At 41.8% G+C, this 13531-nt stretch overlaps 1 protein-coding gene across 1 annotated transcript in view; it reads left to right on the forward strand.

The window, feature by feature from the left end:
- The window catches only part of FBN1 (fibrillin 1), a 234959-nt gene that overhangs the window by 203914 nt on the left and 17514 nt on the right, over window positions 1–13531 (forward strand). The window contains exons 47-56 of the mRNA XM_019503825.1: window positions 457–606; window positions 3083–3148; window positions 3817–3933; window positions 4154–4273; window positions 6483–6605; window positions 7002–7133; window positions 8076–8201; window positions 8766–8972; window positions 10141–10266; window positions 10498–10620. Of these exons, the coding sequence (XP_019359370.1) occupies window positions 457–606; window positions 3083–3148; window positions 3817–3933; window positions 4154–4273; window positions 6483–6605; window positions 7002–7133; window positions 8076–8201; window positions 8766–8972; window positions 10141–10266; window positions 10498–10620 (1290 nt within the window). The remainder of the gene's footprint in view (window positions 1–456; window positions 607–3082; window positions 3149–3816; window positions 3934–4153; window positions 4274–6482; window positions 6606–7001; window positions 7134–8075; window positions 8202–8765; window positions 8973–10140; window positions 10267–10497; window positions 10621–13531) is intronic.

Raw genomic sequence — 13531 nt, forward strand, 5'->3', positions numbered from 1 at the left:
AAAAAACCCCTTTTTTTTTTTTTTTTTTTTTTTTTTTTTTACATTATACAGTATTGCTGTCAAAATTTAACTCAAACCTTTTAGTGTCAATGGGATTTATTTAGTTAAAGATCAGTGTTCTAATAATTGAATATAAATAGAGGTAATATAACAAGATTTACGGTAAAGAACTGCGACGTGGGAGTAGTATCTCTGTCCTTCCTTTGCTAAAAGCAGAGAGGAATTCTCCCTCTTCTCTGTATCATAGCATCTCTCTTCTATAGCAGTTCTCTGTTAGCTGGTACAGTGAGAGCTCCCCCTCCTGCTTCAGCCTATGTTAACCAATCCTTTCTGATATCATCCACATAGAAGGCCGTTTATGTCATTGGCTTAAACTTTTATTTTTGCTTGCAAATTGCACAAAACCCCAATACCTTTAGTGAGGAACTATAGAGTAACATGCTTTTGTTTATGCAGATCTGAGAGTCAGTTACTGCTTTACCAAATTTGAAGATGGAAAGTGTTCTGTTCCAAAATTGAAAAACCATTCCAAGCAGGAATGTTGTTGTGCCTTGAAAGGACAAGGCTGGGGCGACCCATGTGAACTCTGTCCAGAGGAAGCAGATGGTATGTTATCAAACGTATTGCATTAATATTGTTATGCGCTCTCAGCGCTTAAAAAGGAAAGCGGTATCATGGGGGAGGGTCACAGGAGAAGAAATTAGAAAAAGAAATTGTTTCTCAAAGAATGGTAAATTATTTTGTTTAATCACATTAATATTAATATCCCTTAATAGGAGTGTATTATTTATATTATTAGTTATCTTTTTATAGAGTAGAAACCTTTCTGCTATAAAGGAGTGTAGGACATACCCACTTCTCAAAATATATGAATAGTAATTTTGAGTTATGTTGTAGAAGGGAAGTATGAGTAGACTGATAGCACTCTGCTCTGGAGATTACAAATGCTTTATTTCTCTTAAATGGCAGAAAAATACTAAGCTTTTGGTAGAGGCTAAGCATAACAATATATTTGACACAAAGTGATCTTTTTCTAAAACCAATTTAAGTGCTGAAAATGTTAATCTATTTAGATCTTTTTAGAAAATCAATATAAATATCACCTTTACCCCTCTGACTTTCCTGGCCAAGATTTATGGTTTTTCAATGTATTTAACTATTTTTTAAAAGTTTTTGCTTAACCTTCCTTCTGTGAAAGACTCGCAGATAACAGAGGCATGGGGACCTGATTATTCACTAAGTCTCTAATTGCACCAAACACATTCGCAAAGAGCAGTGGTGTTACGGCATAGTTATGTTGCCCATTACAGGCGCGTTAATTCAGGATGACAGACCATAATTAACAATATTAACATTTCAGCAATATATTAATACAGTTCATCACATTCATAAATTATGTAGATGTTTAGCAGATCGTATTCTTTGGAGCCAAGAGGAAAAAAACAGATTTCCCAGTTGAGAGATTCCTTTAAGGCTTATTCCCTCAGTGTGGGTGGTTAAATTCTCTTCATAGGATACAAGCCAAATGGGTAGTGTTAACTGGAAAAGCATAGTAAACTTCAGAGCTTTTTCTTAAAGTACCATTACATATGTTTGTCCTAGTCTGAATTGTTCTCGGTTGAGTCTACCAAAGCAAATGGATTTTTTTCATCTCTAAAATACAAAGTAGCATAATAATGTCTGAGTCTAGAAGACTCATAACTTTCTCAGTATATCTTGGATGATGCAAAATTTTCTTAAGTGTTCAAATGTGTCCCTTGATATATATCTTATCGTTTGTATGCTACATAGCCCCCTGTGAAGGTAGTCAGCCAAAGGTTTCTTTATCACTTGAGTCCCATGTAAGCTCTATTTCATCAGATAAGCCTTTTGATGGCCAAGCAAGACTGAATTTTCTCTCGGCAAGTAGCCATATGCCAGAGACTTCACTGATTTTGTTGCTGTAATATGTGACTGTATAGTTTTTTCCTTTCATATAATGGCAGCAAAATGTTGATAACATTTTAAAATAAAAAATCAACAGCTTCTAAGAACAAATAACAGCATTACATTGTAAGCTTACACTTAGTATATTAAAGGACTTCAAACAGTGTTTTACTGTATGCTGTGAAAGGGTCTTATATCCTGAGTATAGAGAGCAGTTGTATCTTGAAATGAGCTCAAAAGCATAATATCTTGAGATGGGTCTTAACTGCTGTCTCATATGCAAGACTCCACCTTCAGTCACAAATGTGGGAAGTCTCATCATTTTTTGTTCAAAATCAGAAGATTTCTACTTTCTGAACCTGAATCAGATGGAAATTTTGTGAGTACATCCCTTCTCATTAAATGTTGGTCCAGTGTTGTGGGAATTTATGATTTTATTTATTGGTCAAGTTCCCAGAATGGGATTTGTGATTCACATAAACAAGGTGAAACTTGTTTTCCACAACAGAGACTGGACAGTAACATGATCTTCAAAGACATCTGCCTTTTGAAACCTTGCAAAAACAGTTTACGAGGGTTTGGTGGTATTAAACCTGAACTCTACTTTAACTCCACTCTGAACTGAGACACCACCACCTCAGCCTGCCTCAGATAAAATCATGATTTGACATGTAAACGGTTTCTTTGCATTAAGCAGATATTAACCTATGACTGTACAGGATTCGACAGACTTTTATGATTAGATTAATGTATACATTTAGAAATGTTATTTACAGGGAATGAGAATGCATCAATTTATTTTTATTGCATTTAGTGCAACTATTTTGTTTAGTTTGTTCCTTAAGGAGAAAATAAACAAAATTATTTAAAGATTTTGATATAGATATATATGCCCAGTAGATATGATAAAATTTGAATAAAACTATGGTATATACTTACATTCTTGGTGTTTGTGTGTGTAGAGAGGGGGAGGGGGAGAGAAGGAGGGTTTCTATGCCATTGTGAACGTGTAGCTAGAAATACACATACAAACTCAAATGTATTAAAGTTTCTGACTGGAAGAAGGAATCCTATCCAGATTAAGCTGATAGTTGATGTGCTACATGAATTGCTGTAATAAGGCTTTAAGCTCTTTTAAAACTCATTTCACTTACAGACGCGTTTCGACAGATATGTCCGTTTGGAATAGGTATTCTTATTGGACCGGGTGACGCGCGCCTTGGTGAGTGACTACTGTTCTGAGCATTACTGTATGAGTCTAATACTAGCAGCCCATTTTCTATTGATCATTTGCCATCCATTCTGCTTAAAAGTCATATTTTCACAAAGTTTCCAAGAGCCATAGATTGGTGTTGCAAAGCAGATGGTCAGGATGCAGAAAGTTTACATAGATCTTAAAATTCAAGCCTGCATCTCTCTCACTCTGCTAATTACCTGTATTGTTTTTCCTTGTACATTACATTGCTGTCACATGTGGCAAGCCATCTTCAGAACCCAGAGCATGGACTCAAAATAGTTGTAATTCACTATTAGTGAGTCTCATCTATACCTTCTCTCAAGTCCAACTCTTTCCAAAGACAAAGCCCACTCCAATTCAGGGCTTTTTGGCAACTATTTTGATTCAAGGGTAATGGCTAGCTTTTATTTTTCAGTGTTACTGGGATCTCTCTTAGGAAGATTCTGCACTTGACCTTTAAAATACTGTGATTTGTAGGCCACCCTTTGAAAATTTGGCCTGAAAATGTAACTGCTTTCTTTACATACATTCAAATATTCTTTATTCTGAATGTAGAAATATTCTATACTAGTTTCAAAATTTGTAGTGCCAGATTTTACATATAATGAACTTTGATGAATGTGTCCCTTTTTTGTTTTTGTTTTTGGGCTAAGATGTGGATGAGTGTCTTGATCCAGATAACTGTAAATTTGGGAGGTGCATCAACACAGATGGTTCCTTTCGCTGTGAATGTCCGTATGGTTATATCCTTCATGGAGCTGAATGTATAGGTAAGTATAACAGTCATCTTCCATTTTAAAAACTCCTTCTTTCTTAAGTATTGCTATTAAGAAACAGCTATGATACCTGACACTTCAGTGCCATCAGAGGTTCCTTGTCTTGAAATGGACATTCATGAATAATCCAGAAATCTTGCAGGTGATAAAGGCTAGAAGTGTTTGCTTTGCCCTGCTGTAACCTGTATTCATGCACTGATTTAATTGCTTGCAGACACTGATGAATGTGCTGTTGGAAATCCGTGTGGAAATGGAACTTGTAGGAATGTCATAGGAGGGTTTGAATGTACCTGTGAGGAAGGATTTGAGCCAGGACCAATGATGACATGTGAAGGTGAGACTGAAATTCTACCTCTTGCTTTGTGGTAAAAACATGGTAACATAATATCAAAAGCAACTAATAACATGCCAAAACAAGTGAACATCTGTGTGATGTGAGACCTTGGCCTCATCCCTGCTCCAGAGAACTCTATCTGAACCCCTTCTTATAACCAGCCTGACTCTCTTTGCCTCACTATGGATGCAGAAAGAAGTGACAATTTTTACCCAATCTGGCCACATAAAGTAGTTATAGCTGTGGCCAAACACAAGTGTATGGCTGCAGACAGCTTCAAAAACGGCTGATCAAGTGAAAATCTGACCCCACATTGCATGAAGTATCAGACCAAGAATTTCAAAATGCAGCATCTTGTGTAAGTTGTGTCTGATGAGCTCTGAGCCTGTCATTGTTTTCAGAATGGGAGGGGGGAAAGGGAGCAGAGGGGGTTCAGTCTGGGGATTTTTCAGCCCTCCCTGGAGGGTGGGGCAGGTGTATTGAGCCACCCTAAGGTGGGAGGGGCTCCAATTCATCCATCCCATCCCACCCTTAAACACTGGCTGGGGAACCCCAAGAATGAGCTCCCTCTGCTGCCTTTCCTCCTCCCATTCTGAAAACTAAGCGCTGGCAGAGAACTTGGCCATTGCTATGGGAACCTGGCTGCAGGGGCTGATTGATTCTCCTACTCCCTGAAACCAACAGTGAACTTCTGTTTGGTCTGGGGTAACATTGTAACTCAGATAGCTTTGCAGAAATAATTCTGAGTTACAGCCGGGAGCTGCACTTCTGTCTGCATTTTTACCTAGACATATACATGAAGACTTGCTCAGATTCTGAGCTTGTGCCTGCTGATGGACTGATCACCCACCCAGATGAGAGCATGTGGGTCGTGGTTAGGGTGACCATACATTCTGGATTGGCTGGGACAGTCCCAGGTTTTGTAGGCTGTCCTGGCCACTTGGTGTAAATTAAAGCAAAAGTCCTGGATTTGGCTGCTGCTGGATGCGGCACCTGGATGCAGCACCTGGGTGCCTGGCCCATATCCTGCTGAGGAGTGGCTGGAGGTGGGGGTGCTGTGGACTGGACCAGGCACCACTGCTCCTGCCTGGGGCAGGCGTCAGCCGGGATAGAGCACGTTGGTGAGAGGGCCAGGGCTGGGGCTTGGGGAACCTGTGCAGGCAAACTGGGATGGCCATCTGCCACCAGCAACCTCGTGCTATGCTGCTGGAGCCCCAGCGCGTGCGACACTTCTGAGTGGCTGTCAGCGGTGAAACGGAGGGGCTACTCCCAACAGGGTCCAGGTTCTGCATGCAGGGGATGGAGCCTGGCCATGGGCCTCCATGCTATCCCACCCCGTCTTGCCATCAGGGTTCCTGGGAGCCACGGAGTCAGGGGGGATGGGATGTGTGTATGTTTGTGCATGTGTGCGTATGTGTGGTGGCAGTGCCTCCCAGCCCAGATTCCCCTAACCATAATATGTTCACGCTAGCTTTGGTGTGTCTTGTACTTTCCCTGAAAATGTTGCTGATTGTATTCCTTATGAGTTCAGCTTTGATATGAGAGCTTGAAGGCTCTGGGATAGACTGCTTCTCCCTTGGAGCACACAGTAATCTAATTCTGACACTGGATTGGCCTGTGCTACTATTACAGGCATTTAGGGCCTCATCTGGTTCCCAGTAAAAACAGTGGAAAAACTTTCACTGAGTTTAGTGGGAAATAAAATCAAGTCCATGAACACTTCTTTGTAGCAGCAAGCATTCCGTTTACACAACACATATGTAATTGTGTTTCAGGTAATGTTGGTCCCAATAAAGGTAATACTTCATGAAATTCAGTCTACAAAAGAGACTTACCTTTCTGACAGTTAAAATAAAGCACACAGAATCAGCAATACACCATTACGGTATTGGTTTAACATTGACTATATTTTGGCAATACAGACCTAGAAGCTTCTCTCATATCCAGACTGACATTAAAGATGGCATAATGTTATGTGTGATTTCTGCTGCCCTGCTCACATAATCCAGTCTTGTCAAGCAGGACTGCCTGTTGCCCTGTTCCTATGTAGAAATCCACAGTCAGTAGAACATCTGACATTAGTATCTGATCCTATGGAATTTGGAATTTCTGACTTAAAGCTAACCTAAACTGCATGAATTCCTAGCCATTGCATTTTGCAAAAGCAAATCTCACTTGGCTTATAAATGATTACTTTTTCTCAATTCAGATATGAATGAGTGTGCTCAAAATCCTCTACTCTGTGCATTCCGTTGTGTGAACACTTATGGATCATATGAATGCAAGTGTCCAGCTGGCTATGTTCTTAGAGAAGACAGGAGAATGTGCAGAGGTAAGGTTCCCAACATGCTTTCATGGTTGTGAAAATGCACTTTAGGGTGACATTAGACGTAGGATAGTTACTTATGGTGCTAGAGGGCTCCAGGTCTTCAGGGACCCTGGAGGTGAAAGAGAAAAAATGATCATGTTGGTCCCTTGTAGTCTGAAAATCTGTGCAAAATGCAGTAATGTTATTTTAAAAGGCCCCCATTCCTAACCAAACAGCACTGAAGTACAAATGAATTTTACCAGACCAGTATTTCCATTTGCAATTGAATACAACTGGAGTGAACGTAGTGGCTATGTATGATTACACTTTCAATCCTAAACCTCCAATATTGCAAGTTTCCAAGAGCATCTCTTTCTCTCATTAAGTATGTACGATTCTGCAACATGCATCCTGTTTCAGATCAGAATGAGTGTGAAGAAGGAATTCATGACTGTGCTGAAAAACTGATGGAATGCAAAAATCTGATTGGCACTTACATGTGCATATGTGGACCAGGATTTCAGCGCAGGCCAGATGGTGAAGGATGCATAGGTAAGTGGCTCTGAGATGTTAAGGCTCTAGGGAGTAGTATTCTTCCCAGTACAGCTGAACTGCAGATAACAAAGTCAGATTCAAGAGAAAAATTGGCAGTCACGTATTTTGACTAAGTGATAAGTAACTGGGGGAAAAAACATTACTCTTCTAGCTGTATAATGGTGGCCATGAAATGTATGTAGAGCCTGCCTCTCCACTGCTTTGCACTTTGCGTGCATACATGGACAATCCTTCTGTAACATTTTAGGTCTTTAATTGCTGCCAGTAGGTTTATCTTCAATGAAGTTGATGGGTGTAGGCTGAATTACACCAGCTGTGGTTCTCTCTGTCTTTTGTAGTTAGGGTAAAATGTAGAATACTACTGATAACCTACCTAATTTATCTGACAATGAAAGACAAATAGTGGTGTAAACATTAGGGGTAGGCACTTAATTTTGTATAGATTTTTCCCATTGTAAGGCAGCAGAATATAAAAGTAATGTATAATACAGAGATTTATATATTGGGCATATAATAAAACACCAAGTTCTCTTCAGTGTTTCATAAGAAATCTTCTCCCTGTACTGTACTGTGCTATATGCCTCTGAGCTGTAAGCACTGTTGTATTGTTTTAAACCCTTCATGAAATTTGGGTGATACAAAATGGGCTGTCAATTTATCAGTAAATTAGTAATGTGGAGTACATTGGTGGGAAAACTTAGAAGCAAAATATGTGATTTGGGCTTGCTTGCTAACTACTTGATTAATCTGTCCATCAAATACTGAACAGTGTTTCAGAAAATCAGTAGTCACCTCTGTTTCTTTCTATTTGTTATCATCCTCAAGTTTGCCCAGTGAGAATGCACAACTTAAGCACTTCCGCAGGTTATTGTCTCCTGTTTTTGTCTCCATGACTTAACCCAGTGATGGATTTTTTTTGTCATATTCTTAAAAATGCAGATGAGAATGAATGTCAAACCAAACCTGGGATCTGTGAGAATGGTCGCTGTATAAACACAAAAGGAAGTTACAGATGTGAATGCAATGAAGGATTTACTGCCAGTGACACCCAGAATGAATGCTTGGGTAAGTAACAAGTTCCTGCTTTCGCAAAGCCAAATCTTGCAGAAGTATACAAGAGCTTGAACTCAGTGGGGATAATATTGAGTAAAGTTCCTACCATATATAAGAGTCTACAGGATGGAGCTTTCTGTAGCTTGGCACTCTCCTACAGCTAACTTCTTTCTGTGCTAATAGTATACTTATATCAGTCCATTAGAATGAGTTGATTTCCAATAAAAGGCCCTTGTTGATTAGTATCTGTCAGCCTGAAATTACTTTGCCCTTTTCTTACTGGTGATTCTGTTTTTCAAATAGCCGTTTCTCTCAGAGTTCAAACAGAAAGCACATCTTTTCCTAAGCATAATGTGACTTTTCTTCTACATCTTACTACATTTTTTGTCTCCTTTGTTTCCTTCAGACATCATGTTCTCTTTCTCACTGCTGCCAGCCTTTCACTCTTGCTTCCAGAGGCTCAGGGTTAAGTATGCTTCCCTTTCTTTTATATTTCTTACTAAATTCCTAATATCTCTTGATGCTCTGAAGGTCATCACCATTCAGATTCTTCATGCTGCCTAATTTGTCTTTCAGACAACAGAGAGGGCTACTGCTTCATTGAAGTGTTACAAAGTATGTGTCAAATTGGATCAAGCAACAGGAACTCTGTCACCAAGTCTGAATGCTGCTGTGATGGTGGGCGAGGATGGGGGCCAAACTGCGAGATCTGCCCTTTCCCAGGGACTGTGGCCTTTAAAAAGCTTTGCCCTCACGGCCGAGGATATATGTCCAATGGAGCAGGTATTTCCGTCCGTACAAGACTATGGTCCAAAAGGATAAATTAAGTGAAAATGGTATAGACTGTTTTTTACAGCTTTTGAGCACAGTGAATTGTTTTGCTGTAACATCATTCGACATTCTGGATGTAAGGCCAAACCTCCAGCAAGATCTCAGGTGGAGTGAATACAGAACTTGCTGCTAACCTGCATGAATTGCCAAAGAGGCCAGGTTTAGGCAGCAACTAACCCCCAAATGTTAGCAGGCTCCCAAATCATTGGGCAAGCAGACATATTTTTATGTGGAAGCTTGAGTAGTCAGGCACATGTAAATATGGACCGTCGCACACTCCAGCTCATGGTGCATCTGCAGATGTCTGTCAGGTTGATCCCAGCATTTGTTTCTTATATCTACCCAATTAGTTCAGTTACAGAAAAATGTGCAGTACTGGGGACATGGGGCTGGACTTTGCTCCAGGCAGGCATTTTTCTGGTGTTTGAGCTATCATTTTTGCAAGTCTGCAAAAGAATTACAAAATGAATGGGTAACATTCTCAGAGGCACTCAAGTCCCTTAGGAAAAAAAAAGACAGGCACTCCAGTACTGAACAGCCTGATTTTCAGTGGTATTTAGATACATTGTGTATACATAGATTCACATTGAGACAGGCAGAGGCACCTGGTGGAACTGTTAAAAGCACCTAAATGCCTGAGTCCTGTATTAAATCTTTACATGCAAAAAATACCTTAGAAATCTGACTCTAAGTCACATCTGAAAATGGGACTTAGACTTCTGAGCCACTAAGGCTTTTAAAATATTTTTCCTCTAATTTTGCAAATATGTCTAAGTACCCCTGCAATCTGTCTGATACCTGATTCACAATAATAAATGTGAAGTTCCCATTAGCTTGAATTCAAGCATGATCTGTTTTTTTTTTTTTAATTGGGGTTCTTGATAACTCTCCAAATCTATCTGGTATTCTTATTTAGATTTTGTTCACTGAATATAAATGTTAAACTTATGCTGTACTCAATTTGTACCTGTTTCTTTGAAAGATGTAAGCCTCTTAAATCCATGAAATAATTATTATAATTATTTTAAGTCACTTTTTTCATGTCAAAGCACAAGAGACTTATAAAATCAATGTATTTTCCTATGTTTTTCTCTCTGAGTTAATGTTTTTTGAATTGCAGATATTGATGAGTGCAAGGTTATTCATGACGTTTGCCGTAATGGAGAATGCGTCAATGAGAGAGGATCATATCACTGCCTTTGCAATACAGGCTATACACCAGATATAACTGGCACTCTCTGTGTAGGTAAGCTCCTATTAGTGTACACTTGGAAGTTCATTGCTAAAGAGAGGAGTTTCAGAGGAAACTCGTACAGAAATAGAGAGGAGGGTTTTTCTTTAATTACAGTGCAACAAAAGTCCATTCTTTACCAAGTTTGGAGGACTGTTTTTGTATGAACTCTCTTGGGTACACTTTTAATTTGTTACTGCTAATCTTGGTTGATATCACTAAGATGTTTGGTTTTCTTTATTTTAGACCTGAATGAATGCAGCCTGTCCCCCAAGCCTTGTAATTTCATCTGTAAAAACACCGAGGGGAGTTACCAGTGTTCATGTCCGAAGGGGTACATCTTACAGGAGGATGGGAGAAGTTGCAAAGGTAAAAACTGAAAAGGAAAATGTTTGCTAGAGGATCTCTGTTTCACAGACAGATAGCTATTCATATAATCAGAGGGTCTGACATTGATCTCTCTGACTTGTAGCAGTAACTTAATTGAAGTCAGTGTCATCACACATGTCTAACACTGGCCATATATACAAGCATTTATTTCTAGTGATGGAAAATTTCCTCTGCTAGAAAGGATTCTAGGAGAGGGAGAAATACAAGCAGTTCCCCCCTCTCTCCCTTTTCTTTGCACCTTCCTGAGATTGTGACGATCCTGGTCTGTGGAAAGTGTGGGCTGCTCCAGCCCTCCCATTTCTGAGGTGACTGGAAGAGCAAGGCAAAGCCCCCTGCCCACTTCATACCCTGGGGGCTCTGATGTGAGAAGCAGGCAGGCGGCTTGGGGCACAGCTACCTCTGCTTGACTCCAAAGCCAACAGAGCAACGGGGCAAAGCCTTCTGTCTGCTTCTCATACTGAGGACTCTGGTGTGTGAGGAGCCAGCAGGGAGCAGCTGAAGGCTCTTCCTCCCCTTCTTTCCCAATCTACAGGAGGAGGAGGAGAAGCAGGAGCAGTTCCCTCTTCATGTACCTCCTCCAGATCAGGGTGACCTGGATCTTCAAAATACATGGGAGCCTTTTCTTGTGGCTTCACTCCTCCTGGTCCCTGGGAGGAGATAAGCCACAGGAATGTCATTCTCCCAGGAGAAACTCTCCCAGGAGCAACTTCTAATGGGTTGGAGTTGGATTATTTTTCTCCTGGAACAGTTATTTTCACCTCAGGAGAAAAAAACTGGAACATCTGTACGCTCGTGGTTTCTACCAGGAGAGCAGCTATTCTCCCAGTAGAAAATAAACATCTGTAAGTGGCCACTGGTATAAGCAAGAGCAGGGTCAGGCCACAAGCACTGGCAGCAGCTGGACTATATGAGTGAGAATAACTTCAGTGATTCATGTTATTTTCAGACCTTTCTCTCTCCATATGGTAGAAATGATTTTTTTTCTTCTGGTATTAAGCATGCTGATTTAAGCCAGGCCTTATAATAATAAATGTACCTTAACTAATGCCAATTACAATAATTCCAACTGAATGTTTGCAGCAAAAAGATCAGGTCATTTCCAGCATCAACAATGTTTTAACAAGCCATTCTGCAATATGCTGGATAAGGGACAGCAATGCAGGAGAGACTTAAAAATGTTTGCTACATTTTGATTAATTTATATAATGCCTTTAATACCAAAGGGCTGAGTAAAGCCCATGCAGGTTATAACAGCAACCCCAAACTTGACATTGGAAATACCATTTTACTTTGTCATTGTTGTTTAAATATTTCTTTTGGAATTTCGGCACACTGCAGTACAATACAATTTTGCGGCCTGCTGCTGCTCCTTTAGAAGACAGTTGACTTCCCATAACAGCAGGCACATATTTAGTGATGGTCTCAATTGGCCATGATCCTGCAGTGGATTCCTTAGTGCAGACCCTGGCTAGGGACAGAAGTTACACATAAAGTAGTTTAAGTGATCAGAAACCAGTTTAAACCTGTAACAGAACAGAAATTCACTGAATATAAACCACTTTCAAAATGGCTGAAACTGGTTTAAGATAAAGCTGGTAGTATCAGACTTAAGTAATTTAGGTCAAGCCAGTTCATGGAACTTCTGTCCCAGACCCCTTCCTGGTTGAAGGTAAATCACAGTCCTCCAGCATCCCAGCATGCTTTGCAGCCCAGGGCTGGGCTTGGCTGGGCTGGGGGGAGCAGGGCTGGCCCCCCTCCTCTCCTCCCCACTCCTCTCCTCCCTAACTGGAGCACTATCAGCACTCTGGCTGGCTGAGAAGAGGTGAGGGTGAGATGAACGGGGGAGGGGAGGGGAGGCATGGCCAAAGGCCAGCCCTGGGCCTGAGGCAAAGTGGGAGAGGAAGGGGCAGGGCCAGTGTCGTTGCAGGCAGAAGCAGAAAGCAGCTGGGCACGGGTAGAGATGCTCCTGGAGGGATCCCGGTGCGATTCCCCTGTGTGATGCAACAACAGGGAAAGCACCGGGTGTTTGGAAGCAGGTGCCAGACCCAGGGGCACCAGCTTCTCTTCCTACTGAGGCCAGGCCCAGGCCCAGCTCAAGGTGGATGTCCCTGGGGGAAGGGAAGGCAGTGGCACTGATCAGGAGACAAGTGGGGAACCCACTCCCGCAACCTCTGCTACCAACTCCATCTGAGTCACTCTCACCAACTTCTGGAAAGTTGTGGCCACCGCTGGAGAAGTTATTGGCGCTGCCCACAGAGTTACTGGGCACTGCAGTTGCCTGATTGCAGCCTCCTCTTTCAGTCCACCCAGTAGCAATGCAGAGAGCAGGGGCTGTGCAGCAACAGGCCCTGCTTCACTTCATGGGGGGTGTGACCCTTGGCTTCATGCAGCCCCTTGTGCATGTCCCATCATGGAGGTGACTGTCCTGGCAGGGAAACGAGACCCAGGCCTTTCCTTCCTCTTCTTTTTGCAGTAGAACGGGAGCTCGAAATGCTCTGCTCTTGGAGGAGTGGCACAGGGGATCAGGTCAGGGAGTGAGAATTTCTATGAATCAGGTCAGGGAATCCTAGAAGAGTGGGGCTGGGAAGGAACCGCAGGGGTCACATCTAGTCCAGCCCCTGCCTGAGGCAGGAACATCCCTGTCCAGACCATCCTGTACACACCCATACTCTAAACTGTATGTAAGGTGACTGGCAGCCCTGACACCAGGCACCCTTGCCTCAGCTGCTTGAGGGGTGTAAACCCCTCCCCAATCATACTCAGCCTGCCAGGGCCTGGCCATGCCCCTGCAGCTCAACTTCCCTCCAGCCTTGCAGCTGCTGCAGAAGGGAAGGGAGGGCTTGCTTTAGCATCCCTCAGTTTCTGGCCTGAGCCACTGCAGGCATGTGCC

This window comes from Gavialis gangeticus, unplaced genomic scaffold (assembly GCF_001723915.1).
Source record: "Gavialis gangeticus isolate Ggan-Ray unplaced genomic scaffold, GavGan_comp1, whole genome shotgun sequence".
Lineage (NCBI taxonomy): Eukaryota > Metazoa > Chordata > Crocodylia > Gavialidae > Gavialis > Gavialis gangeticus.